The 18310-nt window shown below is 47.1% G+C and overlaps 1 protein-coding gene across 4 annotated transcripts in view; it reads left to right on the top strand.

Annotated features, from left to right (window-relative positions):
- klf8 (Kruppel like factor 8) overlaps positions 1 to 18310 on the top strand; it is a 103791-nt gene that overhangs the window by 58351 nt on the left and 27130 nt on the right. For 2 of the 4 annotated variants that reach the window (XM_058087902.1, XM_058087900.1), the window contains exons 3-4: positions 8599 to 8871; positions 8941 to 9175. In XM_058087902.1, the coding sequence (XP_057943885.1) occupies positions 8599 to 8871; positions 8941 to 9175 (508 nt within the window). Of the gene's footprint in view, positions 1 to 5633; positions 8022 to 8598; positions 8872 to 8940; positions 9176 to 18310 lie in introns of those variants that run through there. The other 2 variants (XM_058087898.1, XM_058087901.1) reach the window with 2 other exon arrangements.

Genomic DNA, 18310 nt, shown 5'->3' with positions numbered 1-18310 from the left:
TCTAGCCAGGAGCAAGCATGGTTTGTGTGTGTGTGTCAAAGCTACAAAAATCATTGCAAAAAAAGAAAAAGGTTAGGCAGAAATTGCAGCCAACGCCTCTGCTGTTGCAGGGTGATGATATCATCGCTCACTCGCAAAGTGACATCATCGTTCATCGGGTATATTTGTGCGAATTATTTGCTTCATGCAGCAGTGCTGAAAGCGTCCTTTGTTGGCAGTGTATTAGTGCTGTCCCTCCAAACTTACCACAGCAGAAATATTGTTTCCTCCATTTTTTATAGCTCTGATTACCGTTAAACCTCGGTTAGCATCCGCCAGAGTTTTTTTTAATTCCTGCCACAATTTCGTATCAGTTTGTGTGTGCAGTGTTGTCCCTTGTTCATTGTGGGGGATAGGTTCTGAAAACAACTCGCAGTAAGGGAAGTCCATGAAGTAGCCGACTGTATTTGTTTCTAATCACTATTTGTTTTAAGGCTGTTAAACCAGTCACCCTTACAATTTATATACTTTTCTCAGACAGGATTTAACATCTCCTCACATTCCTCTCCTTTAAACACCCTAAAGTAAAAATTTCGTTTCAAATTTAATGAACAACCTGCTTGGACACAAGAAATTATTGAGTCACACGTGGTTCCCTCATCTGATCAAGGCTCTTTGTTTGGCTGTGGTGTTTTTGTGTCCTTCTTGAAGCGTGTTGCTCCTTTCCTTGTGCTTGTTACCCTCATGTCGGTGTAGAGCGTTTCATCGGCGATGTAGCTTTTGTCGAGGGGCGGGCTTGCGGCCCTGCAGTGTTCAGAGTCACACGTTTGGTGGGGAGCAAACAGCTCACACTGTTAGTTTGCTAGCCTGTCATGAGCACACTGGGAGACGGTCTACAGCCAATCAGGACGCAAGACTACAACACTCAAATTCCACAATGCAATTCTTCTCAAAGGCCCAGGCTCAGCTGGTAACAACATTCTTACGCTCTAAAATTGCACAAAAGGAAATCTGCAAAAGAGCGAGTGTGCGAAAAGTGAGCCGCGATGGAGCGAAGGAACACTTTATTCTCCAGTTAGCATACAATTTGGCACACATCTTGTTGTGTTGTTAAAGTAGACCTATCTACTTTTTCCACTTGAATAAATTGAGTTGTTGTATTGTTGTATTTGTGTGTTAAATTCTGCCAAAGTTTCAGATAATGAGGTTTTGCAGCTAAATAAAGAGTCATGTATCAGGCAGAAATGGTTGGAGTTGATGATTCTGGGCCAGCAAGAGAAAAATTAGTGAACATGGGCAAAACTGGACTATCCGGCAAATGTTGCTGAGGTCTGATGGCTTTCCAATGTTTACTCTGGTTGCTACGTAAAAAGGCACCTCTTTCTCAGGGTAACCTTTCTAATTTAAGTATTAGCTGCAAAATAGCAATTTTGTGGCTTTGGCAATGTTTGTTCTACCCGCTCTCCATCGGCTTTTCAGTAAAGGGAAGCTCCTGATACCGATATCACATTTTTAGGCAGATATCGGGCCGATAATTAACGGCACCAATGATTATCAGACGCCACTTCATATACCCTGTTGTGTTGAAAGCAATTTTCCAACAAGTATTGTTTACATGTCACCCCAGACACTGAAGTCACTCGTACTGCAGGGTATGAAAGCTCACACAGTTGTGGCAAGATGCAGTTTCTTTGTGAAAGGTTGAGATGAATAAATGCTGAAAAATCTCCGGCTGTGCAAAATGAAAAATACACCACAAGATGTACTTTTTTAGAAGGTGACTCTGCTAAAGTATGGCAAGATTTGTTAATGTCACATAGACCATGGAAGATGGAATTTAGGTAAGTATTTGGAAATCTCAGAATGTATCATTTCACACTACTGCAGGAAGTAGCCTGCTCGCAAGCAAACAGATTAACTAACATATGTAAATAAGACACGCAACAATTTTTTCCCACTGTTTTCTCCATATTCTGTGGTCATTATAGCATGACTAAAACCGCAAATGTAACAATGTGTACTAATTACTGTGTGATTTTTCTGCAAAATCCCAAAGAACATGTTCACTGCACCTCAGGATTTCATGAAGTGGAGGAGTTGACTTTAACGGTGGAGTCCAGGCACCCTAACTGGGCGTGGACAAACATGTTGCTAAGCTGCCAGGGAATCAACATTGCTAAGGCTTGATTAGGTAATGTCATGGTTGAGCAGCGTCAGGCTTTGCTAACAGGTGGGTGGTGAGCCAGGCTAAGAGGGTGGGGGCGCTACATGGGGTGTGGTACGCTATGGGAGGGGCGGCCTCTCGTGCTATGTGGTTTATATCGAAACCAGCTGTTGTTTTTTCTCACTTTTGTATATCAACCATATCCGTCGTCACGCTCGGCTGCACAAGTCACGTACAGAGCACACATTCATCCACCATTGACAATCACATGTTTCACATTGGAGTTCTTCCTCCTCACATTCTTCCCCACCCTTCCACAGCAACATACAGTGTTTTTCTCCCCTCCTGACCTATTGATTTGCTCCTGTAGCAAGAAAACAACTATGACAAGAATTGAAAACCAACAAGTCTTCGTTACACTCTTCAGCTCTCTGGCTCTTGAATCCTGTCATACTGTTCATTATGGAGTAACAATGTAACAATGAGTAGCATTACACCATTCATCTATGCACTTTTGAACTTTTTATTTGCCAGGATTCATATTTGGTAGCATAAATGTGTTTACAATAATTTGAGAATTTCCTCAACTGTTAGGGCTTAACATAAAGAGGAAGAGTTCCCAACTCCGTCAAGTCCAAAATACCACTGGATCCCAACCTTAGTGGCAGTACAATGAAGCGAGAGAGGTACTATAGAGAGAGAGAGAGAGAGAGAGAGAGAGAGAGAGAGAGACAGAGAGATGCGTTGGGCTCTTCCCCTTCTCGGCGGCTTCAGTGCTGCCGCCAATCACAGGAATCAAAGGACCTCAAATACACAAAAAAAAACACGCACACCCGCCTCCATTTGAGCCATCAGCCACAAATATGCACAACACAAACACCAACCAATCACCAAGTAGAAAAAAAATCAAATCAAATAATAATGCATAAAATACATTTAAAATTTATTTTTCATAAATGTACAAATGAAAATATAGAAATGAGAATATAATAAAAAGAATTTACAAGTCCATTATGTGTGTTGAGTGGGTTAAAATAATAATGATAATATTGAAATAAATATCAATGAATCCATGAATGTATGAAATACAAAAAAAATTAAACAAAACTAAATAAAAAAAGAGTAGACTTTTTAAAAAGTCTACTCATAATAATAACAATAATTAGGGCTGTAAGTCAATTACAATATTAAATTGTGATTAATTTCATTTTGGCCATTTTTTAAATTTTATTATAAGTAGGGACACAAATCTCTTTGTGGTACATGATTTGATACTCAACTACAATGATAATTACATCAAATTTTAAGTAAAGAGATGTAAATTTTGGAATTATAGGCCATTATTTTCTTCAAAAATAATATACAATTCGATATTATTTTAGATGTTATTAAATATTATTTTGTAAGTTTTTTCATATGTAAGCAGCGTTTTGTCCCACTTTGTTTGACAGTACTTGAACATACTTATAACTTCGTTCCAGCCTGCACAGTACTACAACAGCTTACTGTATTTTTACACCTTTTTCATTCACCTCACAAAATGCTGATACTATGTGGGAATGTGCATATTTATTCAGTACACAACCTCTCTGAAAGCAAATTCCAGGCTCGTACTGGTTGTTGGTGGCTTCAAATATATATTATTGTTAGAAATACCCCAGTCTTTGAATTCTTAAAGCAAGCAACAATTTTTTTCCCACTTTCTTTGACCATCCCTGAATGTGCCTTCTCCAGTTGTCACGCTGCACATGATGTTTTGGTGCTGTAATAATTCACTAAATTATCCAAAATTATCCAAATGAAACACTGGCTTCCACAGGGTTGCCAACAGAAGAAAGCAAGTAATCTTACAGTGAGGGAACTTAAATTGGTCTTTAGGACGAAACTGAGCTGAGTTAAAATGAAAGAAGTAATGTTTTGTGGAACTTGTATTCAGTCAAAATGTAAACATAATAAATGTTGTTTAATAATGTTAATGTTGTTTAAAGTGTTTTGGCATTTTATCATATATTTTCCATACTGTCCCTTACCATTAGTCTCCATTCAAGCCAAGTCAGAGATAGCATAAATTAATTGCGAGGCAAAGACAGGGTGACCCATTTTATGACACAGTTGTTGAACTGTGAAGTGCTGGCAGAGTAGAACAGATTGAACTGTCACTGCCACGGCTGCTGAGCTGGTCGGTGAGCCTTTTCAGCCCAATGTTCTTACCATTTTGGGGATTTAACCTGAGAAAAATAAGCTGACTATGGCCATGGTTGGAATTGAAACAAACATGAGCTTAGAAGGCAAGGTTGGGTGTGGTGTGGTTGATGCAGGGGCGAGAGATGCTTGGGGGAGGTGTGGAAAGGTGAGAGAGGGGTGTGGTACTGGTGCTGGAAAGATGGGAGGGGAAGGGTGTTGGCGTGTGGGGAACGAGGGGAAAGAGCGCAGGAGTCAACTGATCGCTCCCAGTTTCCATGGCGACGCAAAAGCCTTTCCCGCCCACTCCCCGTCTTTCTGATGCCTCTCAGCCTCAACCACTTCCTCGCCTCTTTCCACACTAATTTTGCTTCATAATCACCAGCAGCACCATTTTCATAGCTTTTCTCTCTCTCTCTCTCTCTCTCTCTCGAGATGCTGAAAGCAAACTAACATGTTTCATGCAAATACGCTTTTTTTAAGGTGTTTCTTGAGGGAGGATCAAGATTTTGTATTAGTTACAACCTCAATATTTGCTGCCCCGCCTCCAGGAACTGTGGCACTCGAAAGAAGAGGCTGTAGTAGATGCTCCGCCCTCTCCTTTTTGCCCAGAGCCAAGCCATGCTCAACTGAACTGGACTCAGGCCAGCTTGTCTCTTGCAATGGAGATGGCTGCCGATCCCTCTTGCTTTTTACCCCCCATTCAAGTCTTTCTTTCTTTCTTTCTTTCTTTCTTTCTTTCTTTCTTTCTTTCTTTCTTTCTCTCTTTCTTTCTTTCTTTCTTTCTCTCTTTCTTTCTTTCTCTCTTTCTCTCTTTCTCTCTTTCTCTCTTTCTCTCTTTCTTTCTCTCTTTCTCGTCTTTTTTTCCTTTCTTCCTTCAGCAGCCATTGTTTTCTTTAGCACAACAAGCGGAAAAACTAAGCCTTGGGATCCAAAAAGCTGATAAAACCAAAATATCTGAATGATCAGAGGTAGTGGATGGTAGCATTTAGCTGTAGACTATGCTTATTTTTTTGTTCTCATTGTTTTTTGTTAAAAATGAGGATTCAGTGCTACATCACATTGTGTCATATGATTTAGCATAGTATAATACATAGCGTCAGTCAGGAGGCCTGCAAGTTCCCTGCTACTGGAAACCTGTAATCCAGTACTACCTGTTTCAGGGTCGGGTTGACGGCGACTAAACTGTCTCCCCTACTATCTCCTTCTGGAGATTGCTGTGGAAGATGGCTGGACACCCTGATGGAAAGAAAAGCAAGATCCATCTACAAAAGCGCTGGCTCAGGTGAGCCAACAGTGGCCATCCAGCAAAACCAAACCAGGGTAGATGAAACTCGATAGCCTTGACAGGCCATTCATCTGGGACAAGGACAGTCTGATGTAAAACCTACGACTTGAGGACCTCGCTGTCACCGTCCCAGCTTGCTGACAGACAAGACAGCCATGACAGATGAACAGATGACACAGATGACAGTGTAACGGGTGGGGCCAGGACTGCGCACACTGTACTCCACCTTAAAAGTCCATTGCGCTGGCTCGAAGGACATGCCCACGTTCACGACGCCACCAACTTTACCAAGCCCTGCAGCAACGGAAAAGGGGCGAAAACGGCAGGTGGAAGTCACTGGAAGCCACAGTTCCAATCCTGCATGCAGGCAGTTCAGGACATTGGTCTCCTGATGTTGACCCGGAGATGACAGCATCACTCGGCAGCACCCTGAACGACCAAGCAGCCTTATCTAGGGACAGCACTGCTTGCTCCATATGGAGAGGGGCCAAGAAAAGGTGGCCTAACCAAAGCTTGTCTCTCATCCGCCAGTTGGCTTGCCGCGGTCAACAGGCATCTTCTCATGCGGTCGAACAACAACAAAGAAATGAAGGTACGCACCCACCTGTAAGGGTGCAAAAACAATGAGACTGGCATGCTGGAACATCAGAACCATGCTTGACCAAACTGACACAAACTGACCAGAATGTTGCTCTGCTCTGATTGCGCATGAACTGTGAAGTTTGCTTCCCAGAAGAAGGCAGCCTACAGGAGCATGGCGCTGGATACACCCTCTTCTGGTCAGGGAAACCTGCAACAGAAAGGCGTCTCGCTGGCGTTGCTTCATGCTCAGAACCTCCATCGCATCCAAGCTGGAAAACCTGCCATCTGGTCTTTACAACCGCATCATGTCCATGCTCCTCCCACTGGAGAACAAGCAGTATGCAATGCTTTTTAGTGTGTATGATCCGATCTTCAAGCTGAGTCTGCAAAAAAAGACTGAAAAAGTTTTACTCAGAACTCCATAGCCTTCTCTGAAGCACCCCTGCAGACGACAAGCTATCAATTCTCTGCTACTTCAATGCTAGAGTGGCCCAGACACAGTTGCCTGGAAAGCAGAACTTGGCAGACACAGAGTTGGAAACTGCAACGACAATGGGCGCTTGCTGCTGGAGTTCTGCACAAAGCAACAACTTGTCATCACCAACACAATCTTTCAGCAAAAGGACAATCTGGATGCATCCTCGGTCTAAACACTAGCACCTCATTGATTATGTTCAAGTACGTCCTCGAGACCTCAAACACATCATGCACACCAGAGTGATGCCCAGTGCAGAATGTCATACTGATCATTGACTAGTGCGCTGCAAACTCAGGATGCACTTCAAACCTAAGCCAAGGAAGGGAAGCCCACTAGAAAACGTTCAAGCTCAGCAAGCTACAGTCAGCTGAAGTGAAAGCTGACTTCCAGACAGGCTTACAGGCCAGGCTTGGAAACAACAGCTGCCCAGAAGATTCCTCTCCCGAAACACTCTGGGACCAACTGAAAACTACCATCCTGCAGACATCTGAAGAAGTCCTTGGGTTTACCACTAAAAGAAATTGGTTTGACGAAAACAATGAAGAGGTCCAGACATTGCTAGCAAAGAAGAGATCAGCCCACCAGGCCCACCTGGCTGTCCTGTGAAGAAAGCTGCCTTTCATCACATCTGCAACATCCTCCAGCTCAAGCTTTGAGTGATGCAAAATGATTGGTGGATCAACCTTGCAGTAAGAACTCAGCATTGTGCAGATGCTGGTGACTTCAGAGGCTTCTATGAAGCTCTCAAAACAGCGTATGGCCCCACACATCAGGCCCAGAGTCCTTTGCGCAGTGCAGACGGACAGGCACTCTTATAGACAAGGCACTCTTCAGTGCTGATTGAGTTGTCCACGACTCAGCGTTACTCCGCATCTCTCAGCTGCCAGTCACTATGCAAGAACTTACTAAAGCCAAAGAGCAGTTGAAGAGTGGCAAGGCAGCAGGAGTTGATGGAATTCCACCTGAGTTTTGGAAACGTGGAGGCCCAGCGCTACGCAGCAAGCTCCACAAACTCCACAAACTCCTTGTCTGTTGTTGGGAGCAGGGCAAACTGCCAAGAGACCTCCGCGATGCAGTCATTACTACCTTATAAAAGAACAAGTGGGAAAAGTCAGACTGTTCCAACTACCGGGGGATCACTCTGCTCTCCGTTGCAGGAAAAAATCTTTGCTTGTGTGCTCCTGAACAGGCGAGTACCTATCATCGGTGAAGACCAGCTCCCACAAACCCAGTGTGGCTTCAAAGCGGGGTGCCACAGACATGGTTTTCATCCTCCGACAGCTCCAAGAAAAGTGTTGGGAGCAGAACAAAGGACTGCATGTAACGTTTGTCACCTTAACCAAGACACGGTGAGCAGGAAGGGTCTTTGGCTAAACATGGAGCACCTCGGCTGCCCTCCAAAGTTCCTTAGTATGGTCATCCAGTTGCATAAAGACCAGCACGGCCAAGTTAGGTTAAACAGCAACCTCTCTGAACTTTCCCCATTGTCAACGGTGTGAAACAGGGTTGCGTCCTGGCACTGACTCTGTTCAGCATCCTCTTTAGCCTGATGCTCAAATTAATGGTCCAATGGTCCAAAAAGGGCTGATGGGACTACTACTTTAGCCTGACAGCATTCCTCACCACTGATGTTCATCAACGAGTTCTGAGATTACAGGAACAGAATTGTAATTTGGCAAAAATATAGTAAATCCAACAATCCTAACATTACAAGAATGTACTATTATGATAAGTTGAAATATTGTGCAGTTGTAGTAAAGCACTTTTTTCTGGAATATTTGTCATTTATTTAAAGTTTACTTTTTTGACTGTTTCCAAAATATTAATGAGGATATGTTGCATTTATGTGTTCATTTAATGTGTTATCATATGACATAATTTCAGGCTCCTAAATCTTGTTTTTCTTTTTCACTATGTTCTCACCAGCAGGCCACCATCGGTGACGAGCGCTCCTACCAGACAAACACCAAAATAAAGACGGAGTTGCCGACCTTCAAGGCCGAAGCATCATCGCCACAGCCCTGCACGGCCGAGGACCAGACTGAGCCTGTGGACTTGTCTCTCAACAAATCGCGCTCCTCTTCGGTGCCCACCCCCACGACCAACACCACCACCAACCCAGCTCCAGGAAACGCTGTGACACAGCCCAACCTGTCTGCTACACCGGTCCCATCGGCGGTACAGTCCATAGGCTCCATGGTAAACATTATAATGAAGCTCTTAAAATGTAAGCTGAAACAAGTAGTCCAATAAAATGTTCTGGTCCAGGTTCTGTCCCCAGGATCCATTTTAGCCACGCAAGGTGCCGGTGGACAACAAATACTCCACGTCATCCACACCATCCCCTCAGTGAGCATGCCCAGCAAAGTGGGCCAGTTGCAGACCATCCCCGTGGTGGTGCAGTCTCTACCAGTCGTCTACACAGCCATGCCCACAGATGGTGTGGCGACCGCTGCCATCACGGTTCCCCTCATAGGTAGTGACGGACGGTCAGAAGGAACAGGTAAGAATGATACATGCGAGATACTTGCTCCTGTTGATTTTTAGGGCTCGAGCACTGACCAGTGCGAAAGCCCTATTGTAATCGTAATGTTTATTATTAGGGCTCGAGCACTGACCAGTGCGAAAGCCCTATTGTAATCGTAATTAGGGCTCGAGCACTGACCAGTGCGAAAGCCCTATTGTAATCGTAATGTTTATTATTATTATTATTATTATTATTATTATTATTATTATTATTATTATTATTATTATTATTCTGCCGATTCGACGGCCTTTTTGAGGGCCTGAACATGCCCGAAAACTCACCAAATTTTGCAAGCGCGTCAGGTCTGCCGAAAATTTCGATCTGGTGGGGGTCCCGAAAACAATGTTCCAAAATTGACTCTCTAGCGCCACCTTTTATTTTTGAAAAAATTGGCCCCCGACACCAGTTTCACCTATCGTCACGAAACTTTGTGGAGACGTCTATCGTGACAGGACGGACCAAAAAGTCTCAAGAACCCATATTGTAAAACGAACAGGAAGTCGGCCATTTTGGATGGCGCCGGCCTTTTTCGGGCCAGAAGTTGGGGTCGTATCTCGACGAACTCCTCCTAGGGGGTTTGACCGAATGAGTCCATTGTTGCATCAACGGACACTAGACGGCTGGCCGACGTTAAATTGCGAAGGATTTTGGGATATTCCGTACGATGTGGGTGTGGCACGCCCCCAAATTTTGCCCTTTTTCATCTGCCCGGGCCTTGCACGCTGAGCGTAACTGTAGACGTGAATAACTTGCCTCCACATGGTCAGATCTTCATCATACTTGGTACATGTGATCATGGCCCCGCCCCGAAGGTCCCCGTAGGTCACTTCCTGATTTCGTCGCAGCGCCACCTATTGGCGACAGGCTAAAGGCGTGTCATCTACATGAGGCCTTTTCTGGCAGGAGATTCATCAGATGAACACCGAGGTCACAAGGTCACTGCCTGACAGCCTGGTGAAGCCTGTTGATGGACCATGATGCAGGAAAAGCGCACGTGGTGGGCGTGGCCTGGCGGCGAATGCTCAGGCCTCGCCGTTTACAAAGAAAGGGTCATCATTCGCCCGCAGAAGGTCGCATGTGCTTGAAAACTCATAAGGGGGGGCAGATTCCAGGCCCGAGGGCCCTGGTGGGGCCCCCATTTGAAACCAAGCCAAATTGACTCACTAGCGCCACCTACAAGTTTTAAAATAATTATCCCTCGCCTCCCGTTGCACGTATGGGCATGATTTTCGGAGGAGACATCACTCGTGACAGGACGCACAAAAAAGTCTCAAGAACCCTTGTTCAAAAACCAACAGGAAGTCGGCCATTTTAGGTGGCGGCGGCCATTTGGGGGAGGATGTAGGGGTCGTATCTCGACGAACTCCTCCTAGGGGGTTTGACCGAATGAGTCCGTTGTAGCATCAACGGACACTAGACGGATGGCCCACGTTAAATTGCGAAGGATTTTGGGCTGCTACTTAGGATGTGGGCGTGGCACGCCACCAAACTTTTACTTTAACCTTAACTTTTACCTTATCTGGCCCTGCCTGGTGTCTGGCCTTGCCTTGAAGCAATGTACATCAAAGTCAATACACAGTTTGACTGACAGACTGATGATGTCAGTCGATGGACTGTGATGTGTGTAAAGCACATGTGGTGGGCGTGGCCACGGCGAATGGTCAGCCTTCGCCATTGACCATCGAAGGCTCATATTTCGCCCGCAGAAGGTCACAGGCTGCTGAAATCTTACACGTAAGGTCAGAATCCAGGCCTGAGCGCCCTGGTGGTGCTCCCATGTGACACCAATCTAAATTGACACACTAGCGCCACCTAGAAGTTTCAAATCATTATCCCTCGCCACCCGTTGCACGTATCACTATGATTTTCGGTGGAGAAGTCTATCATGACAGGACGCACCTAACGCTCCAGAACCCATGTTCAAAACACAGCGCCACCAACTGGTGGAAATGTATATCTGCTGTAACTTCCTCACGCATGGTCGGATCGTCTCCTAATTTTTTGGGTGGGTTCGGTCACCCTCCAGTCTGTGACTGTGTGTGTATATGGACTCTATAGCGCCACCAACTGGTGGAAATGTATATCTGCCATAACTTCCTGATTCATGGTCAGATTGTCTTGAAATTTTTTTTGGTGTGTTGGGTCAATCTCTGGTCTGTTATACTTTGTGTACATAGACTGTATAGCACCACCTATTGGTGGCAATGTATATCAGCTGTAACTTCCTTCCACATGGTCGGATCTGCCCCAATTTTTTTCTGGTGGTTTGGGATACCCTCCAGTCTATGACTGGGTGTGTACATAGACCCTATAGCGCCACCAACTGGTGAAAATGTATATCTGCCGTCACTTCCTCCCACTTGGTCCGATCTGCCCAAATTTTTTTCTGGTGGTTTGGGGTACCCTCTGGTCTATGACTGTGTGTGTACATACACTATAGCGCCACCAACTGGTGGAAATGTATATCAGCTGTAACTTCCTTCCACATGGTCGCATCGGCCCCAAATTTTTTCTGGTGGTTTGGGGTACCCTCTGGTCTATGACTGTGTGTGTACATAGACTGTATAGCACCACCAACTGGTGGAAATTTATATCTGCCGTAACTTTCTCCCACATGGTCGGATCTGCCCGAATTTTTTTCTGGTGGTTCGGGGTACCCTCTGGTCTATGACAGTGTGTGTACATACGCTATAGCGCCTCCAACTGGTGGATATGTATATCAGCTGTAACTTCCTTCCACATGGTCGGATCGGTCCCAAATTTTTTCTGGTGGTTCGGGGTACCCTCTGGTCTATGACTGTGTGTATACATAGACTCTATAGCGCCACCAACTGGTGGAAATGTATATAGCCGTAACTTCCTTCCACATGGTCGGATCGTCTCTAAATTTTTTTTGGTCGGTCGGGTCACCCTCTACTCTTTGAATCTGCGTGTCCATAGACTCTATAGCGCCACCAACTGGTGGAAATGTATATCTGCCGTAACTTCCTCCCACATGGTCGGATCTGCCCGAATTTTTTTCTGGCGGTTCGGGGTACCCTTTGGTCTATGACAGTGTGTGTACATACGCTATAGCGCCACCAACTGGTGGAAATGTATATCAGCCGTAACTTCCTTCCGCACGGTCGGATCGGCACCTAATTTTTTCTGGTGGTTCGGGGTACCCTCCGGTCCGTTACCGTGTGGGCGCATAGACTGTATAGCGCCACCCACAGGCGGAAACGTATATCCGCCGCAAGTACCTACCGCACGGTCCGATCGTCGCAAATTTTTTTATGGCGGTTCGGGGCGCCGGACCGGACGTGACCGCGCACCAGCCTCGCCGCCGGCGTCGCCCCCTCCGGGCGGAAAATTGCAAGTGCCGTAACTCCCTTACCGCTTATCCCATCGTTGCGGTTTTTCGTACGGTGCGTCCGCGCGCCCGTCCCAACACGCGCGCGCCCCCGACCCGCGTGTACCCCCGACCCGCGCGTATCCCCGACCGCGTCGGGGTGCTCGAGCCCGCTCATCACTGCTTGCAGTTTTAATGTTTATTATTATTATTATTATTATTATTCTGACGAAATGACGGCCTTTTTGAGGGCCTGAACATGCCCGAAAACTCACCAAATTTGGCGAGCGCATCAGGTCTGGCGAAAAATTTGATATTTTATGGGTTTCAAATATAATGTCCCAAAATTGGCTCTCTAGCGCCACCTTGAATTTAAAAAAAAATTAGCCCCCGCCACCACTTTCACCGATCATCACGAAACTTGGTGGAGACGTCTATCGTGACAGGACGGACCAAAAAGTCTCAAGAACCCATATTGGAAAACGAACAGGAAGTCGGCCATTTTGGATAGCGCCGGCCTTTTTCGGGCCAGAAGTTGGGGTCGTATCTCGACGAACTCCTCCTAGGGGGTTTGACCGAATGAGTCCGTTGTTGCATCAACGGACACTAGAGGGATGGCCGACGTTAAATTGCGAAGGATTTTGGGATATTCCATACGATGTGGGCGTGGCACGCCCCCAAATTTTGCCCTTTTTCATCTGTCCGGGCCTTGCACGCTGAGCGTAACTGTAGACGTGAATAACTTGGCTCCACGTGGTCAGATCTTCATCATACTTGGTACATGTGATCATGGCCCCGCCCCGAAGGTCCCCGTAGGTCACTTCCTGATTTCGTCGCAGCGCCACCTATTGGCGACAGGCTAAAGGCGTGTCATCTACATGAGGCCTTTTCTGGCAGGAGATTCATCAGATGAACACCGAGGTCACAAGGTCACTGCCTGACAGCCTGGTGAAGCCTGTTGATGGAGCATGATGCAGGAAAAGCGCACGTGGTGGGCGTGGCCTGGCGGCGAATGCTCAGGCCTCGCCGTTTACAAAGAAAGGGTCATCATTCGCCCGCAGAAGGTCGCATGTGCTTGAAAACTCATAAGGGGGGGCAGATTCCAGGCCTGAGGGCCCTGGTGGGGCACCCATTTGAAACCAAGCCAAATTGACTCACTAGCGCCACCTACAAGTTTTAAAATAATTATCCCTCGCCTCCCGTTGCACGTATGGGCATGATTTTCGGAGGAGACATCACTCGTGACAGGACGCACAAAAAAGTCTCAAGAACCCATGTTCAAAAACCAACAGGAAGTCGGCCATTTTAGGTGGCGGCGGCCATTTGGGGGAGGATGTAGGGGTCGTATCTCGACGAACTCCTCCTAGGGGGTTTGACCGAATGAGTCCGTTGTAGCATCAACGGACACTAGACGGATGGCCCACGTTAAATTGCGAAGGATTTTGGGCTGCTACTTAGGATGTGGGCGTGGCACGCCACCAAACTTTTACTTTAACCTTAACTTTTACCTTATCTGGCCCTGCCTGGTGTCTGGCCTTGCCTTGAAGCAATGTACATCAAAGTCAATACACAGTTTGACTGACAGACTGATGATGTCAGTTGATGGACTGTGATGTGTGTTAAGCACATGTGGTGGGCGTGGCCACGGCGAATGGTCAGCCTTCGCCATTGACCATCGAAGGCTCATATTTCGCCCGCAGAAGGTCACAGGCTGCTGAGATCTTACACGTAAGGTCAGAATCCAGGCCTGAGCGCCCTGGTGGTGCTCCCATGTGACACCAATCTAAATTGACACACTAGCGCCACCTAGAAGTTTCAATTCATTATCCCTCGCCGCCCGTTGCACGTATCACTATGATTTTCGGTGGAGACGTCTATCATGACAGGACACACCTAACGCTCCAGAACCCATGTTCAAAACACAGCGCCACCAACTGGTGGAAATGTATATCACCTGTAACTTCCTTCCACATGGTCGGATCTGCCCCAAATTTTTTCTGGTGGTTTGGGGTACCCTCCGGTCTATGACTGGGTGTGTACATAGACTCTATAGCGCCACCAACTGGTGAAAATGTATATCTGCTGTAACTTCCTCCCACTTGGTCCGTTCTGCCCAAATTTTTTTCTGGTGGTTTGGGGTACCCTCTGCTTTATGACAGTGTGTGTATATACACTATAGCGCCACCAACTGGTGAAAATGTATATCTGCCATAACTTCCTCCCACATGGTCGGATCGGTCCAAAATTTTTTCTGGTGGTTTGGGGTACCCTCTGGTCTATGACTGTGTGTGTACATAGACTCTATAGCGCCACCAACTGGTGGAAATGTATATATGCCGTAACTTCCTGATTCATGGTCAGATTGTCTTGAATTTTTTTTGGTGTGTTGGGTCAATCTCTGGTCTGTTATACTGTATGTACATAGACTGTATAGCGCCACCAATTGGTGGAAATGTATATCAGCTGTAACTTCCTTCCACATGGTCGGATCGGCCCCTAATTTTTTCTGGTGGTTTGGGGTACCCTCTGGTCTATGACTGTGTGTGTACATAGACTCTATAGCGCCACCAACTGGTGGAAATGTATATAGCTGTAACTTCCTTCCACATGGTCTGATCGTCTCTAAATTTTTTTTGGTCAGTCGGGTCACCCTCCACTCTTTGAATCTGCGTGTCCATAGACTCTATAGCGCCACCAACTGGTGGAAATGTATATCTGCCGTAACTTCCTCCCACATGGTCGGATCTGCCCGAATTTTTTTCCGGTGGTTCGGGGTACCCTCTGGTCTATGACAGTGTGTGTACATACGCTATAGCGCCACCAACTGGTAGAAATGTATATCAGCTTTAACTTCCTTCCACATGGTCGTATCGGCCCCAAATTTTTTCTGGTGGTTTGGGGTACCCTCTTGTCTATGACTGTGTGTGTACATAGACTCTATAGCGCCACCAACTGGTGAAAATGTATATCTGCCGTAACTTCCTTCCACATGGTCGGATCGGTCCCAAATTTTTTCTGGTGGTTTGGGGTACCGTCTGGTCTATGACTGTGTGTGTACATAGACTCTATAGCGCCACCAACTGGTGGAAATGTATATAGCCGTAACTTCCTTCCACATGGTCGGATAGTCTCTAAATTTTTTTTGGTCGGTCGGGTCATCCTCCACTCTTTGAATCTGCGTGTCCATAGACTCTATAGCGCCACCAACTGGTGGAAATGTATATCAGCCGTAACTTCCTTCCGCACGGTCGGATCGGCACCTAATTTTTTCTGGTGGTTCGGGGTACCCTCCGGTCCGTTACCGTGTGGGCGCATAGACTGTATAGCGCCACCCACAGGCGGAAACGTATATCCGCCGCAAGTACCTACCGCACGGTCCGATCGTCGCGGATTTTCTTATGGCGGTTCGGGGCGTCGGACGGGACGTGACCGCGCACCCGCCTCGCCGCCGGCGTCGCCCCCTCCTGGCGGAAAATTGCAAGTGCCGTAACTCCCTTACCGCTTATCCCATCGCCACAGTTTTTCGAACGGCGCGTCCGCGCGCCCGTCCGGACCCGCGCGCGCCCCCGACCCGCGCGTACCCCCGACCCGCGCGTACCCCCGACCCGCGCGTACCCCCGACCGCGTCGGGGTGCTCGAGCCCGCTCATCACTGCTTGCAGTTTTAATTATTATTATTATTATTATTATTATTATTATTCTGCCGATTCGACGGCCATTTTGAGGGCCTGAACATGCCCGAAAACTCACCAAATTTTGCAAGCGCGTCAGGTCTGCCGAAAATTGCGATCTGGTGGGGGTCCCGAAAACAATGTTCCAAAATTGACTCTCTAGCGCCACCTTTTATTTTTTAAAAAATTGGCCCCCGACACCAGTTTCACCTATCGTCACGAAACTTTGTGGAGACGTCTATCGTGACAGGACGGACCAAAAAGTCTCAAGAACCCATATTGTAAAACGAACAGGAAGTCGGCCATTTTGGATGGCGCCGGCCTTTTTCGGCCCAGAAGTTGGGGTCGTATCTCGACGAACTCCTCCTAGGGGGTTTGACCGAATGAGTCCGTTGTTGCATCAACGGACACTAGACGGCTTGCCGACGTTAAATTGCGAAGGATTTTGGGATATTCCATACGATGTGGGCGTGGCACGCCCCCAAATTTTGCCCTTTTTCATCTGCCCGGGCCTTGCACGCTGAGCGTAACTGTAGACGTGAATAACTTGGCTCCACGTGGTCAGATCTTCATCATACTTGGTACATGTGATCATGGCCCCGCCCCGAAGGTCCCCGTAGGTCACTTCCTGATTTCGTCGCAGCGCCACCTATTGGCGACAGGCTAAAGGCGTGTCATCTACATGAGGCCTTTTCTGGCAGGAGATTCATCAGATGAACACCGAGGTCACAAGGTCACTGCCTGACAGCCTGGTGAAGCCTGTTGATGGAGCATGATGCAGGAAAAGCGCACGTGGTGGGCGTGGCCTGGCGGCGAATGCTCAGGCCTCGCCGTTTACAAAGAAAGGGTCATCATTCGCCCGCAGAAGGTCGCATGTGCTTGAAAACTCATAAGGGGGGGCAGATTCCAGGCCTGAGGGCCCTGGTGGGGCACCCATTTGAAACCAAGCCAAATTGACTCACTAGCGCCACCTACAAGTTTTAAAATAATTATCCCTCGCCTCCCGTTGCACGTATGGGCATGATTTTCGGAGGAGACATCACTCGTGACAGGACGCACAAAAAAGTCTCAAGAACCCATGTTCAAAAACCAACAGGAAGTCGGCCATTTTAGGTGGCGGCGGCCATTTGGGGGAGGATGTAGGGGTCGTATCTCGACGAACTCCTCCTAGGGGGTTTGACCGAATGAGTCCGTTGTAGCATCAACGGACACTAGACGGATGGCCCACGTTAAATTGCGAAGGATTTTGGGCTGCTACTTAGGATGTGGGCGTGGCACGCCACCAAACTTTTACTTTAACCTTAACTTTTACCTTATCTGGCCCTGCCTGGTGTCTGGCCTTGCCTTGAAGCAATGTACATCAAAGTCAATACACAGTTTGACTGACAGACTGATGATGTCAGTTGATGGACTGTGATGTGTGTTAAGCACATGTGGTGGGCGTGGCCACGGCGAATGGTCAGCCTTCGCCATTGACCATCGAAGGCTCATATTTCGCCCGCAGAAGGTCACAGGCTGCTGAGATCTTACACGTAAGGTCAGAATCCAGGCCTGAGCGCCCTGGTGGTGCTCCCATGTGACACCAATCTAAATTGACACACTAGCGCCACCTAGAAGTTTCAATTCATTATCCCTCGCCGCCCGTTGCACGTATCACTATGATTTTCGGTGGAGACGTCTATCATGACAGGACACACCTAACGCTCCAGAACCCATGTTCAAAACACAGCGCCACCAACTGGTGGAAATGTATATCACCTGTAACTTCCTTCCACATGGTCGGATCTGCCCCAAATTTTTTCTGGTGGTTTGGGGTACCCTCCGGTCTATGACTGGGTGTGTACATAGACTCTATAGCGCCACCAACTGGTGAAAATGTATATCTGCTGTAACTTCCTCCCACTTGGTCCGTTCTGCCCAAATTTTTTTCTGGTGGTTTGGGGTACCCTCTGCTTTATGACAGTGTGTGTATATACACTATAGCGCCACCAACTGGTGAAAATGTATATCTGCCATAACTTCCTCCCACATGGTCGGATCGGTCCAAAATTTTTTCTGGTGGTTTGGGGTACCCTCTGGTCTATGACTGTGTGTGTACATAGACTCTATA

The sequence above is a fragment of the Doryrhamphus excisus genome, chromosome 11 (genome assembly GCF_030265055.1).
Source record: "Doryrhamphus excisus isolate RoL2022-K1 chromosome 11, RoL_Dexc_1.0, whole genome shotgun sequence".
In the NCBI taxonomy this organism is placed as follows: Eukaryota; Metazoa; Chordata; class Actinopteri; order Syngnathiformes; family Syngnathidae; genus Doryrhamphus; species Doryrhamphus excisus.
Note: the sequence above shows the minus strand (reverse complement) of the source record. Positions and strands in the feature narration are given on the sequence as shown.